Source organism: Aulostomus chinensis, chromosome 8 (assembly GCF_037954235.1).
Source record: "Aulostomus chinensis isolate RoL2024-O1b breed Wild chromosome 8, RoL_Achi_v1.0, whole genome shotgun sequence".
Lineage (NCBI taxonomy): Eukaryota > Metazoa > Chordata > Actinopteri > Syngnathiformes > Aulostomidae > Aulostomus > Aulostomus chinensis.
Genome location: NC_141327.1, coordinates 21,822,038 through 21,844,094, shown reverse-complemented (window position 1 = coordinate 21,844,094; position 22,057 = coordinate 21,822,038). Strand labels below are relative to the sequence as shown.

At 41.6% G+C, this 22,057-nt stretch overlaps 2 protein-coding genes across 8 annotated transcripts; one reads left to right on the top strand and one right to left on the bottom strand.

The window, feature by feature from the left end:
• The first annotated feature begins 3,444 nt into the window (after positions 1-3,444).
• psip1a (PC4 and SFRS1 interacting protein 1a) lies at positions 3,445-16,537 on the top strand. 7 transcript variants are annotated; one of them, XM_086211684.1, is made up of 18 exons: positions 3,445-3,558; positions 4,427-4,516; positions 4,821-4,897; positions 5,338-5,476; positions 5,711-5,800; positions 6,130-6,252; positions 7,278-7,337; positions 7,439-7,499; positions 7,614-7,707; positions 8,703-8,886; positions 9,181-9,260; positions 9,437-9,492; positions 10,109-10,179; positions 11,681-11,782; positions 11,893-12,091; positions 14,342-14,438; positions 14,561-14,668; positions 15,494-16,537. In XM_086211684.1, the coding sequence occupies exons 2-17, from the start codon at positions 4,445-4,447 to the stop codon at positions 14,640-14,642; spliced, it is 1,587 nt and encodes a 528-aa protein (XP_086067810.1). In that variant the 5' UTR covers positions 3,445-3,558; positions 4,427-4,444; the 3' UTR covers positions 14,643-14,668; positions 15,494-16,537. The 7 variants fall into 7 exon arrangements, with proteins under 7 accessions (XP_086067810.1, XP_086067811.1, XP_086067808.1 ...); XM_086211685.1 differs by lacking the exon at positions 3,445-3,558 and adding an exon at positions 3,925-4,084 and having other exon boundaries at positions 5,711-5,788; XM_086211682.1 differs by lacking the exon at positions 3,445-3,558 and adding an exon at positions 3,925-4,084.
• A 467-nt stretch (positions 16,538-17,004) lies between these two features.
• Positions 17,005-21,779, bottom strand: snapc3 (small nuclear RNA activating complex, polypeptide 3). Its single transcript, XM_086210237.1, has 9 exons — positions 21,526-21,779; positions 20,692-20,775; positions 20,532-20,610; positions 20,341-20,445; positions 19,975-20,124; positions 19,676-19,758; positions 19,020-19,178; positions 17,387-17,494; positions 17,005-17,314 (listed from the first exon to the last, which is right to left on the bottom strand). The coding sequence occupies exons 1-9, from the start codon at positions 21,753-21,755 to the stop codon at positions 17,167-17,169; spliced, it is 1,146 nt and encodes a 381-aa protein (XP_086066363.1). The 5' UTR covers positions 21,756-21,779; the 3' UTR covers positions 17,005-17,166.
• Positions 21,780-22,057: the final 278 nt, after the last annotated feature.

Sequence of the window (22,057 nt, the reverse complement as noted above, 5' to 3'; positions counted from 1 at the left end):
TATATCTGGGTCACTTTGGCTCAGAGTTGATCAACTTTCTGCGCCAGCTACTCATTTACTTTGGCTAGTTTCCACTTCATGCAGAGCTTGTGTGAGATTGCTGGAAATAAGTTCTCACAATTTATTTGGTGAGAAAATTGGGGTGGTAAAAAGCTTTGGAGTTGGGTGTTGATTTTTTTTTTTTTTTTTTTTGTAGGATCGGCAATTAACAGATTGGATTTTTGCAGCTAAAACTTCCTCTTGGATTTCGCCTCAGACATAACAGTTGTGGTTAAGACAAACCAAAGTGCTGCCTCGGCATGGTCTGGTGGAAAAAGAGGGCTGATACCGGCCGGTACAGCAGTAAATCTGCCAGCCAGTCTTGGCTAATGTCAACCTGATGGAGGCTTCAAACCAGTGGGGTGGGATGTTCCTCTACAACCCTCTGCCCTATGGTCTACCATCATAATTAATATGTTGTTGTATCAAAGTTGAAGCATTTGCCTCCAAAATGTCCCGCGCCCAGCCCCCTTATTAAAGACCTGACCTCCAAGCAGCTGAAGGTTGCTCTGCAAACTTGGCACACCCCCGAGTGAAAACATCTGCTTTCCTCACAGGCAGGACTGCCATGGACCCCATGTCTCAGCTGGTTCCCACAGCCCAGCGAGAGAGCCCTTCCCCTGTCCTCGCATGCTGACCCCCACATTTATAACCCCACCCCCACCACGGCCACTGAGACCCCTTAAGCCTTAGGCCCCGACCTGGACCTCTCCATCACCTCGCCCCCTCCGCCGTCCACATGTAGTAGCGTGCCAGTGTGGTCGCTTTACTGCTGAGAGGACTGCTCCTGTCTTGTTATCCCCACATCACAGCCTGTCGAGAAGAAGGGAAAGGAGGGGAGCAATGGGGGGGGGGGGGGGGGCAAAGGCATCTGCGCAGCTCCCACAAAGCGGCGACTGTTGGAACGCTGACAGAAGCATCTGTCATCCCCTGCCTTCACACACTCACCTGCTGTCCGAGGGCCTGACTCTTCCTGTCTTCCTCCTTTTGCCCCCCTCCCACTGTCTCTCCCTCCACCTGCCTCCATCAGCTTTCATGATGATTGTGTGAAGCTCTTGGACGCCTCCTTTAGAAATTCCATACACAGTTGCTTTTCTCCACATTTGCTTAATGCATTGGAGCCGTCCGTGTCAACCAAAGGAGTACGGTTCTACTGACTTTGCAGCTAAACTCATTAAAAGCAGCCTGCATTTTTCTTCACCATCTGTTATGGCAAACCAATGAAATATCTGAGCCTTTTAAGATTATAACCTTAAATATCATTAATTACAACATCTATGCAGAGAAACATGAGGTTCCTCTTTGCCAAGTCCTCTAGCATATTAAACCATATTTATCAACAAATATTACTGCGGTGTTAATGAATGTACTGACCTGTCTTGTGACTACTTTATCATTCTCCAATGGCATTCCTCTAACATGCTGAAAAGTTGCCAGCAGTAGGGGGAAAGATGCCAATCCATATGTATGACACACACATAAAACACGCGCAAGCTCAAGGACACCATCGCTCATTCCGAGTTCAGAAAGGTGCCCTTCACGTGATACCACATTTGAAAAACAGAAATAAAAATCTTCACCTTCTTAAAATCGTTGCCAAAGTCATTTTTTGACAATTTTTTTGTGTGTGCCTTAAACAACTCCTTATGATGTTTTGTCTCCAGTTTGTTGCGTTTTCTGAAAAACTTGAAGAAAAAAAAAAGTCAGCCGATTATTTTAAGAAGGCGACGAAATGCATGTTAGAGGTGGGCAAGACTTTATGGCGTTTCATGATGATTAATATTTAGATTTAAAATGTGTCTTAGTATTGGTTGAAACAGATTAAGGGATGTATAGATAGAAACTGCCATGAATCACTTTTTTTTTTTTTTTAGCAGTGCATATATATATTGCAGTTTGAATCAGTTATATCAATTGCAAATTAGAATCACAGGAGGCCACTGTGTTCCTGCTCTGAGTTGTCTCATTACCATGATGGCCAGAGGGCAGCGTGAAAGTAGGGAGGAGATTTTGAATGGCACTGGTCATATATAAAGTATCTTCTCTCAGCGTGTGAGCGAGGACGCTGCAAAGAAGAGAGGCAGGTTAACAAATGAGTGAGGAAGGGTAGCAGGACTTTGTGGCCCTCGGAGACGGAGTGGTTTGGGATGTTCTGCCAACACTTCGTCTGCCAGGGTGAAGGATACACACTTATTCATGCCCGTACACACACAACACACACACGCACACACTCACACACACTGTCATCTCTCTACAACTCCATCCCTGGCCTCCTCGAGCCGCATGTCGGAGCAGGAACCCCACTAAGCTGGCCGGGGTCCAACGCGAAGGTCTCTCACCTCGCAGGCTGGGCAGGGGGCCTGGTAGCTCCTCTGAGTTATTCCTGGGCATGGACCTGGGTACCACCTCTCCTTTTGTCTCATCCTCTGGCCCATCCTGGCCTCCTCTTTTCCCTTAACCCCCACTCTGGGACTGTGTGGCTGATGAGCCTGTCCTTCAACTATCAGCATCTTCCATTGTCTTAAACACTCACACATACACACTTGGATTTATGTAAGCTTAATTGCTTATGTATCTGTGCAGCCACAAACGTTGAGGTCACCTTCATATACATTCACCATCTACAGTGTGTTATTAGTATATCATGAATGTGGAGACATTGTGCTCTATTTAAATCTCTTTGACCTCGCTGACCTCTATCCAGGTCAGTATTTACAGTCTCACACTGTAGCAAGGTTTTGCTCAAACAATCATACTTTTATTTATTTTTCTAGTGGAGATCCCAAACTTTCCAAAGTTATCAAAAATGTGAATTTGATTATTTCGGGCTTTGAAGTTGTAACAAATTTATAGCGAATGTACTATATGGCCCTGTGAGATTTCTACCATAAAAACTAAGGGAAGTAAAAAATTAAATGAATTCAGCTAAAATTGTTACATTGAAAATGCTTTCAGAATGGAAATGGAAAATGAATTGGGAAATATTTGTATGCAAGAACAAGAGTTAGTTACATAACATGAAATAGTGAAGATGGAGGCATAATTTAGAAAACATATTTTCCCTTTATTAAATTATAGATACATCACAGTGTGTACAAAGTTGTTGTTTTCTTTACTCCATGATCACTGTTTTTTCATCTATTCAAATATATTACATGATGTAAAATATGAACAGGTTTTAATGGGTATTTATTCTTAACTCCAGTGGTATAATTATGACTTAAAACTTCATATGAAAAAAAAAGGGAAATGCTAAAGCTTTGACCAAAAATCAAATTCCAAACCATAACAACGGGCATCGATTTTTTTTCCACTTTATGTAATTCCTAATTCTGCCACTAGATGACACTAAAGTACAGGCAAAAATCTGCATGATGGCGCTAATACGATACTATTTGAAAACATGTCCAAAATGTCCAACTTATTTAGAAATCTTTTAAGAAATAGATGTCAACTATTACCAACCATTTTGTCTTTCTTTTACACTCTGATTGTCATTGACAAGAATCCAGACATCACGTAAGTAAGGACTCAGCATCAGGACCAGGCTGGAGAGAAAGATTGCTATTTCATGGACCAAGAACATCTTATATTTCTTGACCGATAAATGTGTCTCACGCTTACACCACATTTTATTCGTCACAGGGAGATATTTCAAGTTTCTAGGTAATAATATTGAGCTTTTAAAATTTATTTAGACGCCCACCTTTTCCTGCTCAAGTGTCTCTGCAGCGGTGCGGTACTGTATTTTCACTCATACTTATACTCGTAAATCAAATTCAAGTTACAAAGCAATAGCGTATTTTGGTGTTTTGCTTTTGTTTATCATTAGTGCTTGTGTCCCTCGACGTTTAAAGGCGCAGATATTATTCGGAGTGAGTGGCGATTCAAAGAGAACTCCCCTATTACGACAAGAAATGGTATAGACTGTTGACGTCCTGCGCGGGAGCAGAAAACGTGTTGCGGAAAAGGATCTGTGTGGTGTGGTCTGCTAGGAAATAATTTATCCTACGCCTACCCTTACCTCAACAAGTAATCATTTCTGGTATGTTAATAGCCGAGTGTGTCCGTGACGATGTTGGTTTTAGCCTCGGTAGCACTGAAACGCCAGCTACTAGCTAGCTAGCATGTTGTTGATGCACCTCTGCTTACATCTTCACGCTCGTTAATTCATCCTGTAGGCTTTGAGTGTAAAGAATAGCTTGACAACATATACCCGCTGTCTATTTGTGCGTGAGTTCTTGTTTTAAGCTTGACTTCATGTTTGAATGAAACGTGGTAGGATGTGGGAGGCGGTGGTCAGGAGGAGGGGCACCTGCCAGGGAAGGTGCACCACAGCTTAGTTTGCTAACAGCTGTGTTGAGGTTCACTTGTCTTTATTTTCCAGTCAGTTCATATTACCAGCATGGCTCGAGATTGGAAACCTGGTGATCTGATCTTTGCCAAGATGAAGGGCTATCCTCACTGGCCAGCACGAGTAAGTCAGCTCACTCGTGTCAACGTGTGACACACCCTCTGTGCTTTTGTGTGCATGCATCTACAAACTCCGACTCACCAAACACCTATATATAAGCAAAAGATATCATAGAATATAAGTGACAGTTAAGTTTGCTTTTGATGACGTGCTCTCTATCTTAATGTTATGTTGCGATCAGCTGATATCTTCACTATTAGTCTCACAATGATTCCCCCCTTCTGTCCATATAATGAATGAAAGGACAAAACGTTTTTTGTTGCTTACAGATGTAAGAAAAGCTCTTTCTTTTCTCCCCCCCTGACAGATTGATGAAGTCCCAGACGGAGCCGTGAAACCATCCAACGTCAAGTTTCCCATCTTCTTCTTTGGCACCCATGAAACGTGAGTGATTGACCTCTCTCTCTCTCTCTCTCTCTCTCTCTCTCTCTCTCTGTGTTTGTCTCTCTCTCTCTCTCTCTCTCTCTCTCTCTCTCTCAATTTGGATTAATTTGATTGAACTCATCAAAGTATTGCTGTGATTGTTGGGCAGCTCTTTATTCATTCCTGCAGTCTCACTGCAGCAGATATTGTAGGAATAGAAAGCTGTGATAGATGTAAACAAAGACTTGTAAGGATGAATGAAAAACGCGCAAAGATGTGTGTTATTTAGCAAAGAAAAGGTTTAGTGCCTTGATCCTCTGACTGTTCAGTGACATAAAAAAGGCCAGATAAAAGTCAATCAATACTTGTAAAGTATCAAGCAAATACTTGAGTATAACAGGAGTCACTGTCGTTTTTGAAAAGAATTGCATGGATGAACTTCGTTGATCATCTTCCAACAGAGCATTTCTTGGCCCTAAAGACATCTTTCCGTACCAGCCTAACAAAGAGAAATATGCCAAACCCAACAAGCGGAAAGGGTTCAATGAAGGATTGTGGGAGATTGAGAACAACCCGAAGGTTGAGCTCACTGCACCCAAGGTACATCTGCAGCATGGTTCATCCTCCAGATGTTGGTCGGATTTTCCTTTATTTCAGATGATATACAGACGTGGTCCAGTTTTTTTGTCTCCGTGTTTGTTTCTATTCATTGGGGTTTTGTATTCATTGGGGTTTTGTATTCTCTACAAAATTTATTAGGAAGTAAAGTTGAGTATTTGTTTTCACATGGTAAATTGCCTATATAACGACGTAATTGTTCATTTATGTCTGAAGCCGATTCCTCCAGAAACTTTGACTGAAAAGGACTCAGACACCAGTCCAGACGCTGAGGAGGAAGCAGATGACAAAGAGGTGAAACCCAAAGTACGTTTTTGGCTCATGAAATACATTAATTTCAGATTTACATAATATTGACATGCTAGTGGTGTGTACCTGTGTTGTCAGCTTCTTCTTCTGTTGCTGTCCTTTTCTATTCTGTCTCTAATCTTTGTCAACTTCCTCCTGAATGATAAAGGCAGGCAGTAGTTCCAAATTACAGTTTGTGTGTGATTCGGTGTTAATAGATGGAAGTAGTACTGAAAGACTTGTACGCTGAGAGCAGTACATCCGACAGACTCGCTAACTTTTTTCCTTTTTAAGACTCTTTCATCCCCACTGCACTGCGTCCTATGCTGTGTTTTGGGTACATTCAGGTTCCAGGAAGTGAGGCTGAGCAGGAGACTGAGAATGAGGAGGAGGAGGATGAGGAGGAGGAGGAGGAGGAGGAGGAGGAGGAAGGGTCTGTGATCTCTGAGCAGGGTCCTCAGAACCAGGATGTACGTACTTTGCATGCTGGGATATCACAAGCGGTGTAGGTTATAGCATGGTGATTTTACACTCGGTGGTTTTATTCTGTTTCTGACTCCCAATTTCTGTTGGTGACCACAAAATTCTGTTGGTGCTTTGATATTCTGATAATTGTCTGGTCTGGTTGAATTGATATATTGATTTATGATTTATTGAAGATCGATTAATCTCAGGTTATTGATCCTAATGTGGTGTTTAACATCAATGATGCTTGGAAAGTGGTTTTTCCTCTCTGTTCTTCTTCTCTTATACCATCCTGACAATTTGTGTCACCATTTCCTGCCTTTCCCCTGTTTATATACTGCACAATACTCCTCTTAGCAATTAGTTGACATTATTTTATTTTTGCATGGCTTTCTGTGTGCTTTGGAGAAAGGTAAGTTGCAGCTAAGTGTTTTTATATATATATATATAGATAGATATATAGATATATCTATATATAGATATATATATATATATATAGATATATAGATGGATAGATAGATAGATATGTTATGTAAGACATTTATTTCTACAGCAGTTTATCAAGTTATAGACATCTCATTTCCATGTGAGCCAAGAAATCTAAGCAGGTTTTGACTATGTTCAGTAGTCACACAGCAATGCTGCCAAAATTGCTGAATAAGACTAGATAAGCCTGTTCAATGGGAAACTGAAGAATCAGTTTCAGCTGCAAAAGAACATACATTTGATTTTGTGAGTTCTGCGATTTAATTCAAAGTTACTGCAAAAAAACCAAAACACACACTATTAAATGAGTACAGTGTTAAAATGCTGCTGGGTGTAATATCACAGTTAGCCACTAGATGCTGCTATAATCCACAAACACAAAGTGACCTTACCAAGAGGACGATGACGGTGCTGATTAAGATATTTGAGATGGATTTGAATAAGTTGTCCGCTTGTTTGTATTTATACGTAATTGCTGTTGTCTGTTGCTACATCAGCATTATATTTTTAATATGTAAATATAATGAAAGGTGTCATATTTTAGGACTCAGCCCACAGAGAATCCACCGATGCTCCGAAATCCAAAAGAGGCAGAAAGAGGAAGGTTGGTAATATTCGTTTAAGAGTAATGTATAGCTAATTGTTAGAAAATATTCTGAAGTGCATTTTTTTTCTTTTTTTTTCTTTTTTCTTTCTTTTGCCCAGAGTGAAGCTGAGCGAGAGACTGAATTAGAGGAGGCTCCTGCCAGTCCTGTTAGTCCTTCAGGTATTTCCTGTGACATTCACGGCTTCCAGTTGTCGTGTTGAATAGCGATTTTTCATCTGAAATCAAATGTAAATCAAAATTTGAGTCTGTGCATGTGTTTGTGTGTGACATCAGGTGGAGAGGGTCCTAAACGAAGAGGCAGGAAACCCAAAAGCGAGAAGCTGCTTTTGCTCCAGCAGCAGGACCACCAAGACTCTGGAAGTGAAATGTAATTATGAATATGTACAGAGAAACTGGTGTTTCAGATCAGCATAGCAGATAGGCTGAGTTGAAGATTATTTATGATTGGGAGTTCATTGATTTCGCGCGCCGGTTTGTCAAGTTGGCATGTTGTGTTAGAGATCTCTTTCTGAGCCAGATGTCAAATCTACCGAACCTCCAAGTCATCCCAATTTAAAAACCGAAAGGAGTTCTCTGTGTCAAGCAGAGAAGCTCTCGTCTGACTCGGTGCAGCTGCGTCTGCACCGCCTCCATGCTGGCTCGTGACTCAGCGGTGAAACAGGCGTGACCACAGTATAAAGAGCTTATTCGCACTTCCAGCCTATTTTTACTGCATCCGTGAAAGGTTGATGAACAGTAAAAAGGTACTTTAGTGCAGATGTGTTTTGCACTCAAGGCTGTTCATTGATTTCATCTTCATCACTTGACTGCAGTCTACTGTGTTTGAATGTTCTGTCATTCTGTTGACGCGTTTTTGTCACTTTCTTCTCGTTATCTGGTCGTATTCTGTGCTTTTATTCAGACATAGCATCAAATTGTAAAGACGTTATCTCAGAGTGCTTTTTTATCCAGAGGAGGTCTCGACTGTACATAATTTCCCTTGTGAACAAGTACTTCCAGAGCAGCAAAGAAAAACCTTGACGCAGAACTGGGCTCTGGGCAGGCGGCCATCCGCCTCAACCAATTGGTTTGAGAGAACCAAGAGAATAAACTACTGATGATTCATGATACTAATACTAATGATAATTCAGGCGAGTGGAAATGTCCCCTGGGCTGCCAACTTCAGTGTAAATTTATCAATGACATGTCAGTCATGCATCAGTGTTGATGGAAAGATACTTCAGGAAAACGTCTTGCAGCGCTGAGGGTGAATGTGCAACTGACACCAGAGGCTGTTTTAGTGTCTACACTGGTCTAGACACACAGGGAGAGGTAAGGTTTTCCTGTTTTATCTTTACTTATCCTTCATTCCCTCTCACGAAGGGACTCTGCTGAATCGGAGAGAAAGAGAAAGAGGACAGCAGAGGACAAGTCTAAGAGTGGAGAAGAGGACAAGAGAAAGAAGAAGGAGGACAGCAAAGGAAAGGACGCAGAGGGGAAGGAGCCTGAAGTGAAGAAGAGGAAGCAGTCCAAGGAGGACAGCTCCTCTGGCTCGGACGATGAAGAGGCAGGTGTTCAGGCCGTGAACATTATTGCACCAATGCAACAGGCCATTTGTAACTGTTTGAGTCCATCATTTATTGTATAACATTCACCTTTGCGAGAGTAGATGTCACGAGCAGGGAGTTACAGATAGCCATCGGGTGTCACTTTCTGTCTAAGACAAAATTGTGGCTGAAAAAAAGTCCTGTCATGTGTAAGAACAAAATTGTGCATAAGAATATTTAATGAATGAGGCCCAGTATCTCCTGTCATGGTAGTATCATTTTTTTGTCTTCATTTGAATTTATTTTAATCGCAGAAAAACAAAGGAAGAAGGAAACAGCAAAACTCCGACATGGACAAAGACGGTCGCCGGCGGAAAGCAGAAGACTTCAGAGAGTAAGCGTACCACAACTTACCCTGATGACATCATCTTATCATTTATTTCAATCTGACCTAGAGCCAGAAACATAAAATTTAATAGATTATCAATTAAAAAAAACCCACTTATTTCATAATTAGGCGCGATGAAATTGAACGTATTAATTGCTGACCTGATCTTTCTTTTCCTGCAGACCAAACAAAGATGAAGGAAAGAAAAATGAAGAGAGGTCGGGAGTCAAGAAAAAGGGTGAGAACCATGTTGAGAGACATTCTCACACACAACTGTGAAGAGTCGCGCCGTCTCCACTTCACTAGATCGATTCTGCTTTTTCTGCTAAGCGCCACTCTAAACAGAAGACGGGCCGGGAAAATGATCTTTTTTTTTCCTTTTTTTTTTTTAAGAAATAAGTTCGGCAGATAGAAAGTTCCCGGTACCTGACATTTGTCTGTCGAGCAAAATAAAGTCAATTTCAGGCTCAGCTCTCAAGTTGGTTGCCGTCTTGATATCGCCAGGTATATTGTTCCAGCAAAAGAGTTTAAAGTTAAGTTTATTCTTCCGCTTGACAAAGTCTAAGCTGGTCTCTTCTTAGGGAAACACTCAACTGTTTGGATAATCCAGTTTATGCTGAAATGTTGACTTTGCTTTTCTTGTTTTCTTGACCTGACTTGCCTCTTTTTTTTTTTTTAGTGAAAACAAAACTACAGTTGTGAAAAAAGCTCTTGTATAAAAGGTGTTTGAAGAGATAAAATTGTTGTTACTCCTAGAATCACATTTTCAAATCCTGTTCAAAAAAAGGTTATCATTCCATCAGAAACTGTTTACTTTTTAATTTCATTTTCTTCTCTCTTTTTTTTTTCCACAGAAATGTCAACTGATTTAAAACTCCAGAGGCTGCACAGTGAAATCAAGGTTTCGCTAAAAATCGACAACCCTGTAAGTTCTTCTTATGAAAATGAGATGAAGAAAAACGGCACATCTGATAGAAGTTCAAGCGTCTGACCACTTCGGGACTCGAAGAGATAAAAACCAGACTTCATCGTATAATCTCAGTTCATCCGGGCGAAAAAAAATGTGTTGAAAAGTTCATAATCCAGGAATAACATGTGTCTCCCCCCCCGTGACGCGATAATATCTCTATCTGTTGAATAAATGATGCTATCAGGACCTTTAATGACTGCATGAAGTGTAAAGTACATCACAGTAACGTGATTCTGTGTACTTGGATTGTTTGGAGCTCAGGTCAGAGCCTGACCTGAACAGAATTCCTCACCCCTTTTCATAACATTGACACAGAGTCTAGTCATAAATGTGAATTTACCCAAAAGTGACCATGGCGAGAACCTGGCATTGTGAGAGTCAGACGTTTCCTCAGCGACACAGTTTAATAGACTCTCCAAAATATCCCAGGACGCACAGGAGACCCTATGTCTGAACCATAGAAAGACCACCTCTGTGCACTTCTGGTTTAAGGGTTTCACAGAAAATCTTCGGTACTTTACAACATTTTGCTTTCCTTATCGACAAAACAAGTGCGATTTAAAACAGGAACAGTCTCACCAACCACATTATTAGGAAAACCAGTTCTACCTGCTCATTAACACAAGGATCTAATCAGCCAATCACACGCTTGAAACTCGTAAACATAATCCAGAATGCTGCGTTCCTTTTACCTGGGAAGTCAGAAGCTGGAGTGACGACACACACAGGTTGACCGTGTTCATGTAGAAGAGGGGAAAAGTTGCAGAAAAAACAAATTGTTGATGTGTCAGCCTTACACAATTCTTTTTTTTTAACAATCCCATGGTATTTTAGTTTACAATCGTCATAGCAACATATCTGCAGATAGAAGATTAACAACAGTGTGCATGACCCATTTAATCGGACACGATTAAGACAGAAGTGCAACCTCTTTTCTCTCTACTCTGCTGTTTATTGTAAAAAGACAGTTTTTGTTGTACTTCATTTTCTGTCTTTTGCCATTTCTACAGATTCAGATTCATTGTAAATTAGAACAGATGCCCTCTTGTAGTGAATCAGGTGACATGCATGTGAAGTGTAAGCTACGTCAGAGAGTGTGTTGGATCTAGATCTGCACTCATGTTTCTCCTCTACGCTGGCAGTGTCTTTGTGGGGAAGCTGATATTCCAACACGAGCCACAAACCTTCCCTCTGCCTGACTTGGAGGTTTTTACTGCCAGATCTTCACTGTCACGTTTCCACGTCTAAAATCTTTCATTATAAATGTAGAAATCGTTTGTTGAGGAAATCAAAGTGACCTTTTACTAAAAGTGATCGAGTGGTCCTATATTAGCTGATGTGTACCTTCTGCTAGCTGCCCCCCCCCCCCCCCCGAAGTATTCTAAAGAGATGTAAAGAATGCTGATTGTAATTACATTGCCTTTAAAATGCCCGTATTCTTCTCGTGTCCCTGTAGGATGTGAAGAAGTGCCTGGAAGCTTTGGATGAGATCAGCGCCCTACAGGTCACGACTCAGAACCTGCAGAAACACAGCGAACTCATCGCCACGCTGAAAAAAGTAGACAAACAAAACTTCGCATTCGTTTACTCCTGTTTATCTTGTGAATGTGTTAAGGTAGTGTACGTGTGTGTGTGTGTGTGTGTGTGTGTGTGTGTTTCCTGATCTAGATCCGCAGGTTCAAGGCCAGCCAGGACATCATGGATAAGGCCACGATGCTTTATAACAAGTTCAAGAGTATGTTTCTGGTGGGAGAAGGCGACTGTGTTCTCAGCCAGGTCCTCAACAAGTCCCTAGCAGAACAACGGCAGCACGAGGAAGCCAAGAAAGGAAACCTGAAGAGAGAGCAAGCCAAGGAAAACAACACAGGTACCAGCCTCATGCATGAGGGTCGGGAGGCGTTGTTTTGTTTTGTTTTTGTTCGTTTTTTTGTTAAATTCAGTCATAATTTGAAATGGTTATTTAAAAAAAAACCCAAAACAGGTTGTCACTGCAGCACATCCAGTACACCGTCTTAGTTCCATAAATATGAGTATTTGCTGACTGGTCCTTATTCACACGTCTCTAAATTTTCATTTTGCGTCTCATGTGATTAGCAAAGCATAGCACTTCCCAGTTCATTCCTTTAGCGTGACGACAAATGAAGGTTGCATCATTAGTAGTTGCTCTGGAGGTTCATTTCATGTTACTGCAACAGAATATCTGAATCAACATTTGAAAATGTATCGTTAGGAATACTCTGGCGATGTCTGCGTACTGAAGCATTACCAGAAGACGAGTGCTCAGATCAGTGTTGAGGACAAGTGTGCAGCAGTGTGTCGTTCGGTGAAAACGTAATGTTGTCACGGCATAAAACCAACAATCTCATGATCTTTTCCAATCAAAGTGTCATAGTTCAGCAATGACATACTTACCAGGGCCGAGAGAAAAAAAGTTTGGCTTCGACATCAAATGCAATTGTTACCCTTAAATCAAAAGTCAAGTCAAATCATTGATTTGTTAAATCTTGACATTCCCACCATAGAGACGTTTTTGTAGTCATTAAATATCATGAGCCTTCGGAGTCTTCGTCTGTTCGTGACCGACCTTGTCTGAGACAGAAGCGTAGCAGCCCAGAGGCTGGTTGAAAAGGAGTGTGTTGTCTTTCCTCACGTTTGAGAAGGATTTAAGTTCTCAATGGACTTATTATCAAGCGAGGAATGTCACAAGGCTCACCGTAGCATTCCAGTACTCTGGAGTGTTTCCTCACAGTGTTTCCTTGAGTAAAAGATCATCTTCTGAAATACTGCAGCCTTCTTTTGATGAAAATATCTTCCTGCAAATGGCAGTAGCTTTTGTGGGTCACCGTCTCACCATAGCTTCACCTGAACAAACGGCAATGGGATTTTTTTTTTTTTTTTTTTTTTAACTGGGAATTTTGGATTACAACCAGATTATAAACTTTGTGGGTAATGAAAGTTTATGACACGTTTTCTTTTTCAAGATAATACGCAGGGATGCACAAGATTGCTTTTTTTTATGACTTATAAACACACCGAAAAACTTGATCGCTGTTCTTTATTTCAACAACACTTACAAAAGCCTGTAAACTATCCATTTACTGTGTAGTTGTCTCATCCTAAAAGACAGATGATGAGGAAAGATGAAGAGACTTGAGCAAAACGAGGCCAGTGCGCTGTACGTATTGGCCGCCACTCGTGCAGATCTATTTTAAAAATGACCAACATCTGCTGATGTCATCGTGCGTCCCCAGTAATCCTCTAGATGTTCACAGATCACCTCCACTTTCCTGATTCTGAAGTTTGATTGCAATCTTTAAAGGAAAAAGCTAAACACCCCTGTGGTCCTGGGTAGCCACTTGTTAGCAACCAGCTGTAACTGAGACACATAAAAGTTTCAGGAGTGCGTTATTTACTGACTTATGTTACAGCATAGAAGGAAACGTCTCGAACCAGCATGAACCTCACACCTTATTTTAGGTATTTAACCAATAAACCATTCAGAAGGTCCACTGACGTGCAGCATTGCCAACTGGTTTTGAGGTTCTGGGACACATTCTTCCTACGTGACTCTGCTGATGGCAGTGCTCATACTGTGGCGGATCGGCTCTTACGCAACATGTAGCACGTTAAATGTCATTGTCGTGAGAGCAGCCTATGTCCATTAATGATTTTACATCATAAGGCACGTCTGCTGGCTTTTGGTAAATTCGTTATGACCGTCTGAGTCACACACCAAAACCAACCAAAGAACTGATGTATTGAAGCTCTGTGCTTCAGTCTGCGTCTCCTTTCCTTTTCAGGGGAATGTCACAGGATCTCTGTGGTTGGCATTCTCAGTAGAAATGGTCCCTGTAATCAGAGGTCTGCAGCCGCATCCTCTTAGTGACTTACATGAGTTAATGAGTACTGTACTTCCGCCAAACTGCTTCAGTCAAAGGTTTCTTTCTAAAGCGAGGCGTGCCGAATGGATGGAAAATCCTATTTATCTCAGTACGGTCTGGAGCTTGGCATGTGTCATCACATGCTCCTGTGTGCTGTTCTCTCTGCGGTGGTTTAGGTTGCGCACTAATGTCCTGTCTTCACAGAGTCTGTGTGTGTTTGACTGTTAAATTCCTAGATAAGGTGACTAATGGAGATGTAACCCCCGAAGAGAGTAAGCAGGAGACGGAGAGAGAGAAGCTGCATGAAGACGCCTCAGCAGGAGAGAACCTCAGGTAGTAAATGCCTCTACGGAGAAATCTTTAAAAAAAAATGGATGCACATGATTGATTAGTTCAGACTTTCCGATGAACCTCCCAGATCAGCTGTGCACTCGTGGTTCTCTCTTGTGTTTAAGGTGTGTGAGCTCCAAACATCATCTCAGTCACTCCCTGCAGTGTCTCCCCCGGCCCGGCTCACTGGCATTCACAGCTAGTTAGTCATCAAACTGTTTTTGTCTGGACTGGTAAGGGGCCAGCACTACAGAGCGGCCGTTGCACCATTGGTGCGCTGGTCTAGTGCAGGAGTTTCCTATTGGGTGCTGCTGCCTCAATGAGACACACCATCAACTGTTCGATATCGCTTTGCCAAACGTTTGTTTTTCAGCTCTTGCCACATTTCAGATGTCAAATGCAGAGTTCATCAAAACATCTCTTCTGCTTGGAGTGAAGTTTCATTCATAAAAACAAACAGCATCCTTCCAGTCAGTCCTTCTAAACCAGATTTTGCTAAATTATCTTTGAAATGATTGCCTTCCTATTAACAAGGGCCTGATCAATTTATTAGTTGGCCAATATTGTTGATATTAGCAGAAATCTTTTGCAATAATTCCATTTTGATGAAATTAAATTGTTAAATGCGAAACAGTGAACTTCTGGCAACGATAACGTGTTTTAACCACGTTAGAGGAGTCACTGCAAAAAGCATTCTACGCACGTATTTTCTCTTTCTACTCGTTCAACATTCGAAGTCACTGTTGAATACTCGCCACCTTTATTTTGGATTTTTCCATCTAATTCTGCTTTCACTGCCTCTCAGTGAACGACCTTTAGAACTTAACACTCCTCAGCTGTTATTGGAAGTGTTTGTAGCTCGCGGCGCCAGTGGCTGTGCACCTTCACACGTGGTAACAGAACACATCCTTCAGGCAGGCGATGGGCTTGTAACATTGTGGACTCCAATGGACATCAGTGTGGTACAAGGGAATACTTGGTGGCAGACTGTAGCTACGTTGCTTTTAGGGACATTTCTGTGTTTGTTTCAGTGTTTTCTTCATGTATTTTGTCTGCAGTGCACCCAAAACTCTGGAGGAGTCCACCTGAGTGTCACACACACCCCAAGACATTTGCTGCTGTACTCAGGAGCTCCGTACTAACTGGGATCTCCTCTCCAGTTCCTTTTGACGACTGTTTATATGAGCTGGTTCCCAGTTTACTGATGGTTTTTTTGTTTTGTTTTGTTTTGTTGTCAGTGTTGCAGCTCAACTGTTTTTCAGTTTGTCAGATCCCTCCACTCCTAACATTAAGACTGACAGCATATTGCTTTTTTTTTTTTTGTACTGTTTCAGGGGGATTTCAAAGTCAAAAGGGGCTCCTGAGACTTCCTGTGAAGTCTCTGTGCACGGAGTGGGAGTTTATTAGTTTCAGAAGGAAAGGAAATATAACAGGCTAAATGTGATGAAAGATACTGTAGTCTGGGGGGTAATTTTACTGTTTTCCCACTATCCAAGACTCAGAAAATAATAGCAGACTTAGACCGGCTCATTTTCATGCATTTACTGTTCTCTGAAGTGATGTCATACAGGAGCTAGATAGTCTATGATCTATAAAAATGACCCTTTGTCACAACCCAGAAAAAAAAAAACTGTACGTGAATGTAAGGTGGGCACCTTGTTCCAGGCTTCTCCACCATCCAAGACTTTGAAAACCCCTGACCAGTGTCGTCTTTTCCTCTCCGTCTCCTGACGCATCGCCGCATCTCCTGAAGTCAGATACATCGATGAGAGGAAACACCTAAGAGATGTGGATCTGAGGACCCCCTGGTCCTGCTTTTGCATGGGCACAGATTTAGGTTGCACTCGATCGTATCTCATTCATACATGTTGTTTTGACATTTACAACATCAATAAGTTTAAAGGATTAGTTGTATTTAGGACATTCACTGCATCAGAACAGATGTTCTCTAGAACACATTTTCTAGATCCAACATTTCAAGTTATTCTCAACCATGTTGGCGTTTCTTTTTAAAGCTTTCTTCTTTTTATCATGCCAGATGTAAATAAGAGTATTTTTGTGCCTTTCTGATCTGCTTCAGCATCCATAATAAAGTAGCATGTATAGTACATCGCTTCGTGAAGTGGGTTATTCACATTGAAGTGGGTACACGAAATAAGTCCTTACACCTTAGGACTCTTCATGTAAAGTTGGGACCCTACATCCCTGAAGTGACCAACAGTAAGCTCTTACTGGACACGAGTGAACTGTAGATACTGGTGAAGAGCTTTACTCAAACTTAACTCAGAATTATTAGACCCAAAAAGATTGCTTTAAAAAAAATGGACGTTCACGCTGGCCGACGTGAATGTAAAGCTTATGCGGCCATTGTAGCAGCATCCATCTGGAGACTGTACAGACACCAGCGTTGTTTTAAAAAAACAAAAAACTAATATTAAAGTGGAGATTTAAAATATCCTTGACAGAGGTCGCCTCAACCTTGTGGTGCTTTCCACACCAGCAACTACAGCTATAATTCATCTGACCTTAAACCATGTCAACAAGCTCTCACATAAAATAATAAATAGCCCAGTAAAGTGAATCTTCCCAGGAAATATCTGTTTTTATTACAAAATGGAATTTTTTTTTTTTTTAAAAAGCATTGTGCAAAAACAAATAATTCACCTCCTTGATATGAACTTTCACAAAATATATGAACAGATTTAACTATTTTACAGGATTAAATACAGCATCAATTAAAAGCCCCGCCGTCCACGTAGGGATAGGCAAGGAATTCTCCCAGCTTGTGGCCTTCAGTGTTGTAGTGCAGCATTCGGAAACACTTGTCGCAGAAGAGACACGGGTCACTTGGAGCAAACTGGTCGCTGGTAGTGAGCCACCTGAGAATACATCTGTTAGAAGCATTCTTCGGTAAGAAAAGGGCTGTTAAAGCAGAGCTCTATTTGTGGTACCTGGCGATGTAGACGTAGCAGACGAAGCACTTCTGGGTGATGACCCTGTGCTTGTGGGCGAGCAGAGGATACAGCTTCTTGTCCAGGCAGTCGTTCATATGGATCAGTCTGGAGACGTGCGAACAGGAGGAAAGAAAAACAACAAAAAAGATCAAGAGGACATCCGACCTTCAAGGTTGTGAAGAGTGTAAAAAAAGATTTGTCTGACATTCTTGATATTAAAAAGTGCTTTCATGTGCAGGCGCCCTGCTTACGCCAACAACGCTCAACGTCAGACACTGACGTAGCCTGTAGTCAGATGGAACCAAACCGGCTCTTACGCCACTGAGACGCTCATTTACTTCTGTCTTGTGAGCAAGGGTGAGTCCTGCGTGACAAGGAGGTGCTTTATTTAGAGTGCTTGTAGCGATGACACCGATAGGCGAAATGGCCACAAAATCATATAGTGGGAAATGAAACCACTGTATTTAATTGCTGTACAATGGAATAGTTGATTAAGGTAATGGCTATGATTTGGAGTAACATGTCCCTCAGGAAGACAGAGGCCACGCTCTCACAGACACATAATTTTCGATTCATTCCAACGGACCGAGATGACCGTGGACTGGGTGTTCTGATCGGGGCTTTGTACTAAAACGGACACAAAATGCAAAAATTTAAAAAACAAAAACAAAAACAAAACCCCTGAATAATCCCTTTAAGTTAATGAAGCCAATGTGTTTTATTTATCAAGCAGAAAATTGCAAAACATTTTAAGGTGGCAGCAAATCAAATTTGAAGTGATACTGCTTTCTTTAAATTATCATAGCAGTGCTTCTTCCTTTACTAATTATTGTAATTTGTAATTTCTTATTTTTATAGTACTTTGAAGAGCAAGTTTAAAACTGCCACAACAGAATTTCCCCCCCGGGGATTAATTAAGTATTCTGATTCTGATTCCTAAAGGAGCAAAAACTATACATAAACATATGCTCACTTAGCCACTGAAGTGTGTGTAGTGTACACTGTTATGCTCCTAAGTGTGTGTGTGTGTGTGTGGGGGGGGGGGGGGGGGGGGGTATATCAAGAGCATTGGATGCAGCTGCAGATCATCTAAGGGAACATGACTGCGGTTGTGTGTCATCAGTGTTCCTGTCCCCGGGAAGATCTTTGAACTCTGTGCGCCTCTGGGAGCGACGGGACATTCCACACACCTCCATCAATAATCTCATTCATTCTATGTGAACCAGATTCACTGCAATTCACAGCGCAAACAGTGGTTTCACATCATTTTTGAAAGGGAAACTCTGAATACTGGAACCCCACTTCCAACCCCCACCTCACCCGCCTCTCACGGATCACTGCCGGTATTCCACTTTTCCCTGTTCACAAGTGGAAGTTTCTCCATTTCTTGACTGTCTAAAATCTTGAATTATCAAACGTTAATGATAAATCAGAAGGGTTGCGTTCAGTTTTTGTTGTTGTTTTTTTTCACCGTTACTGCTTATGGATATTTAGGAAGAATAGTGGCAATTGTGTGTGTGTGTGTGTGTGTGTGAGAACAATCATACTCTCTTGAATAGAACCATCAGTAATTATTGCACTGTCTAGTCAGAGGTAGAGAAGCTGCATCACAGTGAAGAGCAGCCGTTACCGGACATCTGTGATGATGACGAGGTGTTCACAGTCTCCCTGGTGGCAGTAGAGATACGGGAAGCCCACTTTCACTTTCAGATCCTTCAACTTGGTGTCCTCCATCTTGGCCTGGTGAAACAGTGGGAAGTTCCGGCTCTTTGCCCATTCGATCGTAGTTCTGCGTGGAAATGGAGGCGCTGCATCATTTCTGTTTTGTTTTCCAGATTACATCTCTTTGACGCGGCTCCGACTTGATTTATTTTAAATGCACGACATCACCTTGTCGTAAGCAACCCCAGGTCAGCTGAAATATTCTGCCCTAAATATTTGTCTCTGGTGTACTTGTGAGTGTGATTATTTTAGTAAATGTTTGACCACACTTACCAAACTTATCTCTCTCATGACTAGGATTTTTGGGAATGAACTGTCTGACAAATAATCCTTTTACTCCACTTCCCTTCTGACATTGAATCATCTGCTCAACGGCTACAGAGGAGTGACTCTTTATCACTCTGTTCATCTTAATTCACCTTGAATATTCTTGAGGAACGGTTACAGATGGGAAATTATGTTTCAGAGGCTGTTCAAACCTCTACAGCTGGGAAACAACACGCACCGAGAGCTGTGATTAACAGTTAGGACCTGTCCATCATTTAACAAGGATGTCAAACTCACATGCTGATGTCTCGGCACTCAGGTAATCGCATGTCATTATAGAAAACTCCTTCGAAGAAAAAGAAAGCTGACTTGTAATGATCCTGAAAGAGAGGGGAGAGGGGGAGAAAAAAAAAAGAATCAGATATTCTCCGCCTTCTACTTTTCCATATCACACAACCAACGTTATTAAAAAGCAGGATAAATCTCTAAGTCGAAAGGTTCAGTCACAATAAACACACTATCCTTCCCGGCCAGGGATAAAAAGTGTTACGAAAGGATTCTGGCTTTGGGATAGACACAGATGTGTATGTACTCACTTTGCTGATAAAGTCTGGGACCATGTCCGGCGTGTTGCTGAACTCTCCGCAGACTTGCAAGTCACTGACACAGCAAATGGCATCCCTGAGATCCGCCAAGCTGTGTGAGCCTGTCATCAGCAGAGTCATATGAGGTCTGACGTAGAGGAACTGCGGGGAAACACATACTCAGTGACAGAGCGTATAGATCTGCAGGAAAGCAAGCAGTTAAATAAATCACAGTTCTACCACCGTATTTAAATGTTCCAATCTACCAGGTAGTTGATGATAACTGATAAACCACTAAAGCAAGATGAAGTATTTCCTTGCTGGGGGTTTAAAGGGAGTCTGGGAACCTCAAACACCCTTGGAAAAGCAGGCGCTCACCCTCTCAAAGCTGGCCGGGTAGTAGACGTTGATGGTCAGAATGACGTCTCCCGTAGAAACCATGTCAGCCACCGCTTCCGGTTTCCTTCCAAACATGGTCCGTTCCTGGAATTCACAGATCAAAACAAATCTGATGTAAAAACAAAAATATCAACAAGCCAACACTAGGAGAATCTCTCCAGTGCACCCACCATTTCATCTGCGTAGAGGTCATGTCTATTCTTGGCGATTTTCAATGAAGCTTTGTAATCTTGTTTCTTCTTCCTCTGTCTGTTAACACAAATCACAGAGCTGGTTTACGACCCTGATACTACGTGTGACACGTGGAGTTCACCGAGGCCCAACTCTTACATAAGCGTCTTCAGCGTCGGGTCCGGAGGTACGACCTCTGTGTCCGGCTTCTCGTCCTCCGGATGGCAACGCAGTGAATCGACACTTACGAAGAGAGGAAAAAGAAAAAAAGAAAAAGATGCTAGTTTGCATACATGGTAAAACTGGAAACAATTTACATTTCACACATTTACAAACAACTATTTGATTTTCGAGATGTGGTGTTAACATATTTCTATTTTTGTAACACTATAACAGACAAACTAAAGTTGCCCTAAGAGCCAATGACATCACCTTTGCTGACATTTTCTTCCAATTATTTTACTTACAGGAAACTGGAAGTAAAAAGGAGGCTAATGTCTCTCAGCTGTTGTGTTGTTGTTCTGTTTAATGTTTCAGAAAAGTCTGGGATTGAATTGGTGCTAACAGATGGTGTGATAAAGGGTTTAAAGACTTTAAAATCACTGAGTAATCCTTTATGATGAATATTTTGCATCACTAAGTCAATAAAAACAACATTTTTTAAACACATTTGTTGATTTATTTTAGCCTACTGCTTACAGATATCCTGGTGTGGATGTGTTTCATGGTATTTCAAAATGAACTGTGACATTATTATACTACTTGTGCATAAAATATGAGAATATTGGTTCTGAATGCAAACTGTGGTCATATTCGGATTATGTTTGACTGTTTTGGCTGCTGAAGTTCCTGCTTGGGTGTCATATTGTAGCACATAATTGAGCAACAACAATTCAGTGAATTTTAACGTTAGAATGAATGCAAACTGGCAGAAATAAAGTCAGTGAATAAACAAATGCGTTGTTACTGAGGGCGCAGTGTTAGCAAAACTACCTGCAGATGGTTTGGAGCGCTTTCATGGTGTCCACATCGAGCCCCATCTCTTTAGCAAAGTTAGCATGAAACGTGTCCTCGTCCTCGGGCTGCTGGAAGGAGACGTCACACGGCTTCAGTCGGCTCAACCACTCGTTTCTGAACGAGTCGATATGAAACGGACGAGTATTTGAATCGACATATTCGTAATCTGGGATGTTTGGATTGTCATCCCTACACAACGCCGCCATGTTTCCCAGAAGTAGTCGCGCGCCAAGGATTGTGGGTAATGAAGACGCAAAATTCGAAAGCCTAGACGCCCCCCCCCAAAAAAATAAAAAAATTGACGCGTTTGTTTTCAATTGCTAATAACTCGAAACAAGTTTATGAAATTTTACACTTACTAAGTGCGAAAAAAGGAACTGAAAATAGCTACTACGCAAAAAAAAGTTAGTTTTTATTGTTTTTCCTGTTGTGTCTCGAAACTGACACAGCAGCAACAAAAGTTCCTGATAAATCTGTGTCTGAACGATACAATCCACAGCAAACATAG